This window comes from Cotesia glomerata, linkage group LG2 (assembly GCF_020080835.1).
Source record: "Cotesia glomerata isolate CgM1 linkage group LG2, MPM_Cglom_v2.3, whole genome shotgun sequence".
Lineage (NCBI taxonomy): Eukaryota > Metazoa > Arthropoda > Insecta > Hymenoptera > Braconidae > Cotesia > Cotesia glomerata.
In genome coordinates, this window is record NC_058159.1 from 15,866,632 (window position 1) to 15,880,090 (window position 13,459).

The 13,459-nt window shown below is 36.9% G+C and overlaps 1 protein-coding gene across 1 annotated transcript in view; it reads right to left on the minus strand.

The window, feature by feature from the left end:
* The window catches only part of LOC123258873 (dystrophin-like), a 244,283-nt gene that overhangs the window by 141,788 nt on the left and 89,036 nt on the right, over positions 1–13,459 (minus strand). The window contains exons 3-5 of the mRNA XM_044719133.1: positions 11,148–11,306; positions 10,947–11,083; positions 10,571–10,861 (exon numbers count right to left, since the gene is read on the minus strand). Coding sequence (XP_044575068.1) covers positions 10,571–10,861; positions 10,947–11,083; positions 11,148–11,290 — 571 coding nt within the window. The 5' untranslated portion in view covers positions 11,291–11,306. The remainder of the gene's footprint in view (positions 1–10,570; positions 10,862–10,946; positions 11,084–11,147; positions 11,307–13,459) is intronic.

Sequence of the window (13,459 nt, forward strand, 5' to 3'; positions counted from 1 at the left end):
GTTTTAGACAGTCGCAGGAGCAGCTGCAATAGTAGTATCCAAAAAAGAGTAGAGGGATGTAATGATTAAGAGTATTGCTCCTGTATTCGCAGCGGTGATAAATCGGTGTTTTGATTTTTCTTGATGGTGAAGTCCGATTTGTGTAAGTCTATTATTATTTCCTTCGAGGCTATCGCCCTATTGAGAGAGCAACGTGTTCTCTGCTATAGGTTCTTCGGCGATATTTGTTAGCAGATGAGGTGGCTTAGGCTTTCCGGTAAGGTTTGTCGCTAGATGTGTTAAGTTTATAGTGGGGAAGGTGTAGATTCCGCTTGTTTCTCCTTCTTCTTCGGTCCCTTTGATTATGAGACGATTATTCGTTAAGACACAGCCGGGTGATAAAGTGAAGGTGCCTGAGCCGTGTAGTTGATGTTCGACGCGAAAAGTTGTGTCACATGTTGCAATGAAAGTTTCTGGCTTGCAGGTAGAGTAAGCCCAAGAGTTCGGTTGTTGTAGTTTGATTAGCTGTTTAGAACATTTAGGTAGTATGCGAACACCGCATTGGTTTAGAGTTTCGTTGTTTGGATTTAGGTAGAGTTGGAGTTCGCATTCGGTGCTTTTCTTTTATCTTTTACCGGTTGGAGCGGTATGTTCGTTTCACAGGCCAGATCTGTTGAAATTACTCTGCATCCCTTGATGGTCTATATGTCTGCCAGGTCATATTGATTTTGGAAGGCATCTATGGCTAGGTATTCTTTACTTGGTCGGACTAGTAGGCTTCTCATGGTTCCTCCGATGATTTGTGGTACAGGTATTGGTCTGATCCGATATAATTGGAAGGTTGAACCTGGCTGAACAGTGGGAGAGTGATTATAATTAGAAATCTATTTCCTATTCTTCCTTTGTTCACTTTGGCGACGTTGGAGAGAGTCTGGAGATTCACATGGTCCACTGGTTGAGGAGGGTTTAAGTCGGGGAATCGGGTCATAATATCTCTGGTTGCATTTTTCAGCTGTTAAGGCGAGAAAATTCCTCCCGGGATGTTTTTTCTCTTTGCATCTTCTAATGCTGACTCGGCATCTTTGAGGTAGCGTATCAGTTTCGTTGTTCTTTGGACTCTTTCGTCAGCTCTTTGCATAAAGTGTAGACGTAGTTTTAACTTTTCGATTTCACTCCCGACTTGTGTGGCGTAACGGTTGATGGTGTTGGACAGTAATGTGACTCTTGCTTTGGTTGTATTTTGATCGGAGATGACTTTGTTTATTTCTGATTTTATTATGTGAGTCGAGTTATTCATCAGTGTTGTTATTTCTCTTTGGTCGTTGTACAGTTTGTCGATTTCCTCGGAGATGTGTTCGTGGTCGTCGTAGTACATGAGTCCAAAGGCTTTTCGTGCTATGGAGCCTACGAATCCAAGCCAGGGCGTCCTTCGATTACGATTTTTCGTGGTATTTTCGACTTGTTTGAGATTTTGTTTTAGTCGATTAACTACATCTTGTCTCTCTTTTTCTAGGTCTTTTAATATGGCTTTTTTTCCTAGGATTGCGCACTCGTAGGGAAGGAAGTAAGACAAGCAGGTTTTGCGGCTTTCGTTATCGCTCGGTGACGTCATCTCTTGCCAGGGAGATATGTTGATGATTGCTCCGATGTCTATGGTAGAGACTATTTTCCATTTTCGCTCTATTAGATGAATTGTTTTACTCTTCTCGTATAAGACCCCTGGGTTGAACGACGAGGGCTGGATTTTGAGGGGTTTTTGAGTCGTTTCCGTTAAGATGATAAGTAGTGACCAGAGAATTGTTTGGAACAGCAGCATGTTTATTTTGTTGCGGTGTGACGTAATTGTTGTTGTCTGTAACAGGAGCGTATTATATTTTTATTCGATAGCTCGTTTTAATTTACTAGGGTGTTTAATTGAACGTTTTCCGTTTGGGAGTTCTAATATTAAGCACCCCTTGTCGGTGATGTCTACGATTTCAAAAGGGTCTTTATAATATACGTCGAGTTTATTTTTGCGAGTTTCATTTAAGTTGTACACGCAATCTTCTATTTGAAAATCTATTGAATGTAAGTTTTTGTCGAATCTTTCTTTGGATCTTAATTTTGACTCGACTAGTGAATCACGGGCGACGCTGCGGTGTGGCTTAGGCGGTTCATCAAGTCCACCAGGTAGTCGGGATATGTTTTGATTTTTTCGTAGTCTGAGAATTCAGTTGGAGCGCGTACCTTTTTGCCGTACACTAGCTCGTACGGGGTGAACTTTGTCCCAGTGTGGACCGAGGTGTTATAGTTGAACATGGCCATTGGTAAATATTCGTCCCAGTCAGAGAATGATTCGACAAAAACTCAGAGATATTCGACGAGAGTTTGATGACTTCTCTCCAGGGATCCGTTGGCTTGAAGATAGTATCCAGAGGTTGTTACTCTTCTTATTTTTAAAATTTCTGACATTTTTGCTAGCAAGTTAGAGGTGAATGACGTTCCTCTGTCTGATAGGATTGTCCTGGGGCATCCGTACAGGCAGATGCACTGGGTGATCAGGGCTTCCGCGATGGTTTGAGTCCTGATGTCTGGTACTGCTATGGCCGCACAATCTTGTACTGGTTCTATCGGCTCAATTGATTTTTCCATCCCCCCCTCTAGGTTTTTGTTTGGAGGCTGGTTATTATTTGGGACTATTTCTTCTTCGGAAGATTTTTCTGGAGCTTCTATAATTGTAGTCGATTTTCTCTTGGGCCTGTGAGACATTGTTGGCGTGGGAGAGTCGTTGTTTGCTGGTGGAGTTGCAATTTCTGGATTTTGTTGAGATGTCAAGGTCACGGATGTTTCTCGAGAAGTCGCGTCTTCTTCTTTGTTAGATAGCTCTGGAGGCAGAGGTAGGTTATCTTTTCTTTCTGGTGTTGGAGGATTCGAATCTAGGAAGGAGACTCTTTTTCCGTTAAATTCTTTCATTTCTCGCGTGATACGGTAGTAATCCTTTTCTGGTTCATCCCGCGTAGTGTCGAATAATTTAACTCCGTGTCGATTTGCTTCATTGACAATTCTGTTGGCTTCCTCCCGTTCCCTGTTGACCCGCTCCTGCTGCGGCTGCTGCTGCCGCCGCAGCTGCTGCTGCTTGGTCTGGATTTGGAGGTGCCATTGTGGTTGTTTTTATTCAATTTGGGGATTTGAGGTACCTTGAATAGTCCGGCTGGAGCTGGGATGTTACTTATTACCCTAGACTTCTTAGATAGCGTTTCTTCGACAAGGTAATTTAATTGGATAACTGGGATTAAATTCATCCAGTTGATAACTTTGATGTGTATATTTCAATAGGGATCACGTTGTTCGGTTTTGGAACCGGTCTTTATTCTTTCACGCTTCACAGCATTATTTATATTTATAAAATTGCTTACCGTAAGATGGACGGTGTGGCTTAATGTATATAGAATAAGCGAAAGGAAATTTAGTATAGACCGGATAGCTCAAATGGTAGAGTAGCCGACATGTCTTCGGAAGGTTCTGGGTTCGAATCCCAGTCCGAGCTATCTAATAATTTTTTCTCGCATATTCTATAAACTCACATTAAGATGATCCTCTCCACATTCTTTTCTCAATCCTTTCCTACCAATATCTTGTTACGTGAATGTGGAACGCTTCACGTAATAATTACCGTAACTACTATTCTTTCACGCTTCACAGCATTATTTATATTTATAAATTCTCTTTATTCGTTGATCGTATCCCGTTTGATAGATTTTTAATACAATTTTTCGATTCACTATCAGTTGTGGATTTCCTTTTCCTTATGACCGGAGAGGGCGAGTTAACGAATGTGGGATCTTCCCAATAACGCGATTCGATTAAGGGTCGATGGAAGATTTGACCGTTAAAGAAATCTGAGTATGCTTTTCGGATTTAAAATTAATACTGCTTCGCGAATGTCGGACCATTAATTTGTCTCTTTTTGGGTGCTATAGTTAGCACTCCGCCAGTTGGATAGAAAGAATTTTAGCAAAACAAATGAAAAAAATTTTCTATATAAGCAAAAAAAAATTTTTAATTAGTACTGTGTAGCTCGCAAAATTTTTCGATAGAGTTTTGTTGCTCGATAAACAGCAGCAAAATCTCAGAGAGGAAAATTTTGTGTTGCAAGGGAGTAAAGAATAAACTTACGCTTTACTAATTCGAAGAATCAGCTTCGAGAATAATCCTCATTGCTCGTAAAACAGCAGCAAGGTGTTTTGAAACGACCTTCGGGTCAAGGAACTGTTAGTATTGCAGCAGAACCCCGTAAGTAAATCGTAAAGTTTAATCAACTCTAGGTCACAGCTGTTAACATGATGAATATAATAAGATGTTAATAAACTTGAAAAGAATTTCCGCATCAGCAAAATTGAAACGCGATAGCTAAGTGTGTTACAACGGATAAGTTCAACAGACGAGGTAGTAGACTGCGTTAACGAACTAAAATGTCTTAGTCAGCAAAATTTCTTTTAAATGCAACAGTCTAAGATTGGAATAATAAAATAATATTTTACTTAAAATAAAAGAATTAATAAAATAATGATTTAAAAGAAATGAAAGTTCTCGAGGGCCAACGCCCTAGTATAAAAATATTTCGAAAAGGTAATTTTTAGAGGGCTGATTTTCGCGTAAGCAAAACTGATTGTAAAGCAATCGGTGAGTTTATAGAGCGAGATTATAAATTGTACTAATAAACTGGAATGTCTGAATCAGCAAAAAAAATTTTCATATGCAAGGGTTTAATAGTGAAATAATAAAACGATGTTTTACTCGGAATAATAAAAATTATAAAACTTCATGACCCAACGCCCTAATTTAAAGGAAATTCGAAATAAAAGTGATATTTAAAGATTAAGGACCGATCAGTTCATAAGGGAAAGGAATTCCGTTTTCTAAATTTTTAGTGACAAATTTTTGCCAAAATTTTCAAAAAATAAAAGAATTTTGAAAATTTTAAGGAAAACTTCCGTTTGTGGTGAGCCGAAAGGATGCGTTCGAATCCCACCGCTGCCACCAAAAATCTAATCTGTTATGTCCGGATAAATTGTAATTAAATAATTATTGGTAGAGTGGGCCTCGAGGAGGCTCGGACACGTTTATAGATAGATTTTCTCTTGTAGACAAGCTACAAAAGTTTTATTTTTATTGTGGATTTCGAACGCCTTCTGGTAGCCAGGGTTCCCAACGGCGAATTTAAAGAGAAGTCGATAACAGAAGCTGAACTTACAGTCGTCCTTTATGAATTTTATTGTTAATTTGAATTTGAGCTGTCGATCGGTAGATCCTGGATTGGTTTCTCTTCCCTCTCTCGTGGTTGAGATCGATGTAGTGAAAGAGGTTCAGGAAGTAATCTTAGAAATGATGGATACCACGATATTCAGAGTTTTAATATTTATGTAATATTTAGCCCTACGGGCGAGACGCTTTCAATGGACAATATTTCACTTAGTAACTATTCACTTATAACTATATTTTATGATTAATAATGTTTTATTATGAGTTCATGAACAGAGTAACGACTCCGGCAGATACTTAGATCCGCCGTTAATTAAATAATAGATCGAAAGGTTATAATTTAGAGAAAGATATCACGACGGACCATGGGGCCCTCGATACTGCTCGAAAAGCACACTGTCGTGATTAGTAGAAGATAGAAATTAAGAATCGAATAGGAATGAATTTAGATTTTTGTATCAGCGATCGAGTGCTGTATACTGCTCCGTACGTAACGCGGTATGAAGTCACACACGGGTTCTACGAGGATACCTTCCCTCGTATTCTTTAATAAAAGATTAAACGCGCGTCCCGCGGTGTTTTAGGTTTTTAAGCACTTGGGTCGTGACTTCGGAAGGACATTGAATTTTGTTATTGGTCTAAAATTCAAATTTGACAGAACGTGGACATAGTGTGCCCAAGGCGAGATCGAGGTGTTGTCTGAGTGATTGTCCTTTAAAGTGCAAGCGCTGCACTTTTCGTCGTGAGGGCAGAGACCCTGTGTTATATGGGGCAACGCCGGATATAACAGCATGATCGACAAACGAACCGACATAGAAGATCTTAATAAATTCTTGTATTTGCGTAGTTCACTAACTGGTGCTGCTGCTGACTTATTAAACTTTTTTGACACCAGTGCAGAAAACTTCAAACTAGCATGGGAATTATTAACCGAAACTTATGAAAAGAAACGCGCTCTCATTTCAAGGCATTACGACGCGATCATTGATTGTCCTAACATAACAAACTCGACTTCGCAATATATAAACAAATTTGTGAGTTGTTTACGTCAAAATACAGTGACTTTAGACAGTTTAGAAGATCTTAAGAGTGGCGGTGTGATGGTGCGACTATTTGAGAAAAAATTGTCGACAGAACTTAGGAACAAGGGAGAGGAAACTTTAAGTAACGATGAATTTCCGACAGTTGACAATTTTTGTAAATTCCTGACTGACTATTTATTCAAGGCTAGCACGCTTAATTAATTTACATCTCATGACAAACATCACTTCTCAAAAAGAGTTTACTCTGAACGCCAGGAAAATACAAACAAATTTCAGAAGACAGAAACTGAAGTAAGATCATTTACGACAACAAACTCGACGAAATGTTCATGCTGTGGTAACGATCATCCTCTTTTTAAATGCCCAACCTTTCAATCATTATCGATAGACAAACGGCTAGCTCATGTTAAGGCGAAGGGATTATGTAGAAATTTCTCAACTTCACAATCATCAACTCAGCATCTTTCAAGAGGGCATGCTGCAAATTCAACGACTACTAGCAAACCAGAATCAATCGAAATAGAAACAGCAGCATGACTAGTCAACAACACTTTCGCGACCACTTTACGAGCACTGAGATATCAACTAATAATAAGCGCTCTCATTCACATGCGTAATTCGACTGGACACTTTATAAAGACTCGTGCACTTCTTGATACATGTGCGACAGCCAACTTTATTACCGACGAACTAGCAATTAAATTAAAACTTCTGATGCAAACATGTTCTATTCCTATCGGAGCCGTTAACAGTATGCAAACTTTTTCGAGACACATTGTACAAATAGACTGTAAATCCACTAATAATAAATTTAGAAGATTACCTTTCTCAACTATTTCAGAAATTGCAGACTTGAGTCCAAACGAAGTTTTCCACGAGAATCTATTCAAATTCTGACAAATTTAAAATTAGCCGTCTCTTAATTTCATCTACTAAAGCCAGTTTACGTACTTATTGGCTCAGGCACTACTTTATCACTTTTATTGATAGTACAGATTAACTTGTCACGCAACGACTGTGACTCAATATTACATAAAACTTAACTTGGCTGGGTTGTTGCGAGGGGAGTCAATGATGAAAATCATAACCAATCTGTAGCTTGTCAAATAACATCTATCGAGTCAATTAACGCGGTTTTGAATCATTGAAGATGCTGGGTCTCAAAATTCGAAATTATTTGAAGAGTCTTCATACGAAGCTCATTATCAACTTCACACGACACGCGAAACAAGTGGGCGCTATGTAGTACGACTACTCTTTCGCATAGATAAGGTCGATTTTGGAGATTCTAAAACTCAGGCTTATAGACGTTTTTTATCTTTACAAAGGAGATTAAATGCAGATCCTCACCTTAAAATAGAACAGTTTAGAACGAATCGGACGAATCGGTACCGCAATTAAATCTCATCAAAGACTTTTTTATTAAACGTCATATTTCTGTTCCCGATGCAATGAACATACAATTACACGGAATTTGTGATGCGAGTAAACTCGGCTATGGAGCATGTTTATATATACGATCAACTGATCAACAAGGACGAAAATTGATACGGTTAGCCTGCGCGAAATCAAGAGTTACTCTTAAAGAAATAACGATCCCAAGATTAGAATTATGCACCGCACAATTACTTTCACGTCTTTACACTGAATCGGTGTTGGCATTCGATTTTCCAATTTCTCAAATTGTATTTTGGACGGATTCAACCATCGTCCTTCAATGGTTGAAACGATCACCACAATCTCTAAAGGTTTTTAAGGCTAATCGAGTCAAAGAAATCCAATTATTAGACGATAAAATCGAATGGCGACACGTTCGTTCTAAAGACAATACGGCCGACGCTCTATCCAGGGAACAACTTCCTGCGGAATTTTCAACTAACAAATTATGGTTTGAGGGTCCTCATTGGCTCAAACTCGATTATAAGGAATAGCCTATCTCCATTTCAACAATTCCGTCTGGATTACCCGGTCTTAGAGAAAATACTTGTCTATTTGCCACCTGCACGGACATGTTTTAACGTTTCTCTTCCTACACAACTCTTATACATTCAATCACATACTGTTTGTGCATGCGTAAGTCTAACAAGTTTAAGGGCAAGTGCTTAGAGGTTACAGAGAAATTACAAGTAGAAACGAAAATACTGCTTTTGATTCAAAACGAACAATACAGTTATTAAATCGAACGAATAAGGGAGACAGACAGGGAAAACCAAAAATCTCCGGTTAAGGGGTCTTAATCCTTTCATTGACCAGCACGGTCTTCCTCGAGTTGGTGGACGTCTAAAACACGCTCTCATCTCCTTTACTGAAAAATATCCTATCTTGTTACCTTCTGCTCACCATGCAACAGATCTAATAATTCGTGAAACACAGACGAAAACTTATCATTCTTGTATTTAGAGTACATTTTACAATGTCTGACATCGCTTCTGGTTGCTCGACGGAAAAAATCAAGTCCGTCGAATAAAAAGGCGATGTGTCAACTGTATTCGACATCGCCCAGTTTTGTTGCATGGTAAAATGACAGACTTGCGGAGTGCACATGACACTGATTCAGCTGCATTTTCTCATGTTGGAGTGGATTACTTTGGACCTGTGTCTATTCTTTAATAGACTTCAATAGTGTCTTTTCTTTAAAAGAAATTTAGAAATCGTATTATTAAAGCGTATGGTTGTGTCTTTATTTGCATGGCTACCAAGGCTGTATATCTCGAAATCGTAAGCGACATGACGACTGCAGGATTTTTGGGTGCCTTCGCGCGATTGATCGGTCGTCGAGGAGTTCCATCACATGTTTATTCAGATAACAGAACTAATTTTGTAGGCGCGAACAACGAACTCCAAAAGCTATACTTTTTACTTGAAACTGAGCAGCATCAAGACAGAGTTAAGGAATATGCCGTACGTAAAAACATTACTTGGCAATTTAAACCACCATTCTCTCCACACTTTGGAGGCATTTGGGAGGCTGCCGTCAAATCTTTCAAACATCATTTTAGGCGAGTCAAAAAAATCAAATTCTTACATTCGAAGAATTAAATACTCTTACCGTCATGTTTTAATTGGTCGCCCTCTCACCATGCTACCTGAAAATGATCTTTCTGATGTTCCAGATAATCGTCTCAACGTTTGGCAATTTATTACCAAGACTCGCCAGCATTTTTGGCAACGCTGGTACTTGGAGTACCTTAGCGACTTCAAAAATGTCAAAAATAGCATTCGTCCTGAGGAGAACTGAAACCCGACCAGATCGTTCTCATCATGGACAAAAATCAACATTGCATGCGGTGGCAACTAGAAGTGGTCGTCGAGGTCCATCCAGGCGAGGATGGAGTTACCCGAGTCGCAACTGTTCGAACAGCACAAGGACAATAATTTAATTACAATTAAATTTATTGTAATTATCATTAATTTAACTGATTGTAATTTCCATTGAGTCAATTAATCTATAATTGTTATTAATCAATTTATTTGTAACATATCAAACATTGTAAGACACCACACATTGACACAACAACATTTTCGCTCATCCCTTTACAACGGGGAGAGGATGTCGAGTCGAGTCGTATCTATACGATATACCATAAACGTGTGTGTGTGCAGAGTAGTCATGCAAGTATTGTACAATACAATTACATCTATATCTGTTGAGAGAGAGCGTGGGCGTACGAAATCAGATGACTATATCTATATATTAGCTCTAGCTTCAACGAGAATTTTCTCGAACTAATTTCGGGAGACATCGTAGGTGACAAGTTGCGGTGGATGCGTAGAACGGTATAGCGCTGATCAGGGCCGTATAGGAAAAACCGAATTTTCTCGTGCGGTGGCCAGTACCACCAATTGCTCTGAGGCCCTTGTATGAGTAGTAATTTTCACGCAATCGCTCTCACACATTACGGATCATACAATACAATTGAGACATTCTCAAAAATCACGTCGTTTGACATCATTTTATTTATTATCATTCGAATCATATTCATGAATTCAATTTGAATTTAATTATTGTCGGTAAAACGCAAATTTATAGAAATTACACGGTAATTCGGACTGAACCCGGGGGGTCGATGTAAAGCCATCTAAGATTTGCATCGCAGCTCTTATACAGCACACTTATAAAGCTTCTGCTTATTCAAGTATAACAATTCAGAAACTGCTATATTCCTAAATCTGAAAACGATCTTGAAACTAGTAAGTTTCTCATTATCATAATTTATTCACAAGTTAAAAAATACACACAATCTGATTATTTTAGTGAAAATCAATGATTACTTATTAATTATTATAAGATGTGATAATTGACTTACATCGGTATTTTTCTTCCAAGTTTCCATGACATAATAAGACTAACCCAACTTTGAATGATAAAACTCGAATATGACCTGTGCGCTGACTATCGTACACATTGAGGAGCCAATTAACAGCTAAATCTATACATAATGGCACAGAGATTTGGGCTTTACTGTTAGATGCAATATACGAGTATAATGACGTAAGTATGGTAATCATTTCTGGTAAATCAATTAATTTATCGTTTTGCGCTCTCAGTCCATGTGAGTCAAAATTACTCACGGCTGAGGACATACTTAAACTGTCAACTACAAAAAATTGAAAAGTTAATCGAATGAAAAATGCTATTAATTTTAGGTTATATCTGCACTTTTTTTTATTTTAATCACTTACGGCATAGTTGTCTTTGTACTGTTCGTAATTTCATGGCAGTTCTATATGCTGAAAAATGTATTACATTCAATTCAGCTAACGATGACATCAACTGAATCATGATAGGATGATCCCAATGAGTTGTTTCCGTTTTATGACTGAAATGTGAATGTATAAATCTCAAATCGAGCAGAAAATTTACAGTTATTCAAGTTTTTATACTTTATGTAATAAGGCACTTTGGATGGTGTGAGAGCTCTTTCCCATGGCTGATCGACACTCTCTAATAAGAGATCTTGATAGTTGGGCATATCTTTTTTTTGATCCAGGACGACAGGTGTCTTATATTGATCATCAATAGCCATCGTTAGAGCTTTCCATCTATAACCAATTCAAACAGTACTTGAAGATATTACATAAATTGTTTAAGGTGTAAGGCATTTTTTTCTCGAGAACAGTCTCAAAGATTATAGATCTTAATCGCTTCTAATATTTGATTATATTTAAATACATTAGTTATGTAGAGATTATAAATAAAATATAATTACAAGAAATTAAATTTGTTCAGATCGAATTTTCTCGAACTAAACCATTCATTTTCGATAAAATATGATACTTCAATCTGTTATATAATTTACTAAAATCTTTTAGTGCCAACTAGCATAGAAAAAAAGAAAGGCAGTCAATTACAGTGTCAACACATTAATTCAGGTCTCAATAGAGTTTTCTCATTATATTTCGACAAATTAAATCTTTCAAAAGTTCTTAGGGGTTAAACTTCAACATATAGGAAAGTTCCGAATGATTTAATTTTTTTGTAAACATATAAGAATCAATCTCTAATTTTGCATAAACGATTGTTTTTTCATTATTTCAGATATTCTAATGACTCTCGATAAAACAATATACAGTGAAAACCGTTTATAACAACATTGAAGGGACCTTCTGTTAATGGTCGTTAGAGTCGACAATGATTATAAGTAAAAACTAGCAAAGCATAGATTATATTCAAAAACACAAATGCACAGATTAAATTCAAAAATAATAATTGATGAACATTCATTAAACTATAAATTTCAATGCTACATTTAATAATATAGAAACTATTACTCAAAGTTTGAAATGAAATAGAATGATGAATTTCATATAATTATTTTTGAAAATAATCAGGTACTTTTATTTGTTTCTTACACTTAAACTGTACATATATGTTTTGTAGTTCTCGGTTCATATTACTCAATATTTTATTGTAATCATTCGAAATAATTTCTTCGTTTCCGAGTAAATGCTTTTTCAACACCGTAAAGCACTAAGAGCTTCATTAAAGCTGCAAAATAATTTGATGACACCATAAGTATATTTACTGCAAAACGCATGAAAGTAATTGTCAGACGCTATAACCAATGCATTCGCTTGCTGTAAACGATTTGTCGCTATAAGCAATGTTGTTATAAGCGTTTTTCGGCTTGAAAATTTTATTTGTAATAGAGACGGGACTTAAAAATTTCGACGTAATAACCGGCACGTCGCTTAAAGCAAAGTCGCTGTAAACAGTTTTGACTATACTTTTTTGATGATTATTAATTGCGATATCTTTTACTAGACACAATAGTCTTCGATGAGGTTTGCAGCATTCAACTCAGTTTATCTAGCACAAAATCGAATTTATGAACTACCAACCGATTCGACGTATGAATTTGAAGTTACATTAAGAAAACACTTTATTCAAAATTCTTCTTTGACGGTTAGTCTTTAACACATCAACCAATTTTGATGCATTAAACCGCAATTAACGTAGTTTTTAAATTACAAGAGCTGATGAGATTTTGGAATTGATTGTTAAATTTGTTTGAGAGTTATTCCAAAAATTCAATTTTTTTTTATTTCTATTTTTGAGAATTCTCAAAATAGACTGGTCCGAACCGATTAAAATGGTATAAAAAAATCTGGAAAACGGTTGACCTTAAAGGCCATCCCTGCAAGTTCCCACCAATTCTATAACTAAACGCTTGAAATTGCACTTATGACGTTTCTAAGCTCTTCGAGCTCAAAAGTCTGATAGAAGTTTGATAAAAAAGTATTTTTTGAATTTTCAAACTGCAATAATTTCTAAATACATTAATTGATTTTCACGTGGTTGGCAGGATTCAACGCAGTTTTTCAGAATCTATGATATGCTTTTAAACACAAACTGATCGAACCAAAAATCTTAGAGAAATTTGAAAAATTCACTTTTTCTGAATTTTTTTGACAACCTTAACTCACGAACCAATCAACCAATTTTTACGTTCTTGGTGGCGATCAACGTGATTTTTTGGGCTCTAATACTTACTTTATTTCGTCAAAAACGATCCAAAAAGAAATCTCGAAGTTATGTGAAAAAACACTTTTTTCGAAATTTTTCGTTTTCGATGACTCTCGAATGAATAAACCAATTTCGACAGGACAGGTGGCAATTAACGTGGTTTTTAAGCTTAAGAGCTGATCAGTTTTGAAAATTTATCAGTAAAGTCGTTTAGAAGTTATTCCAAAAA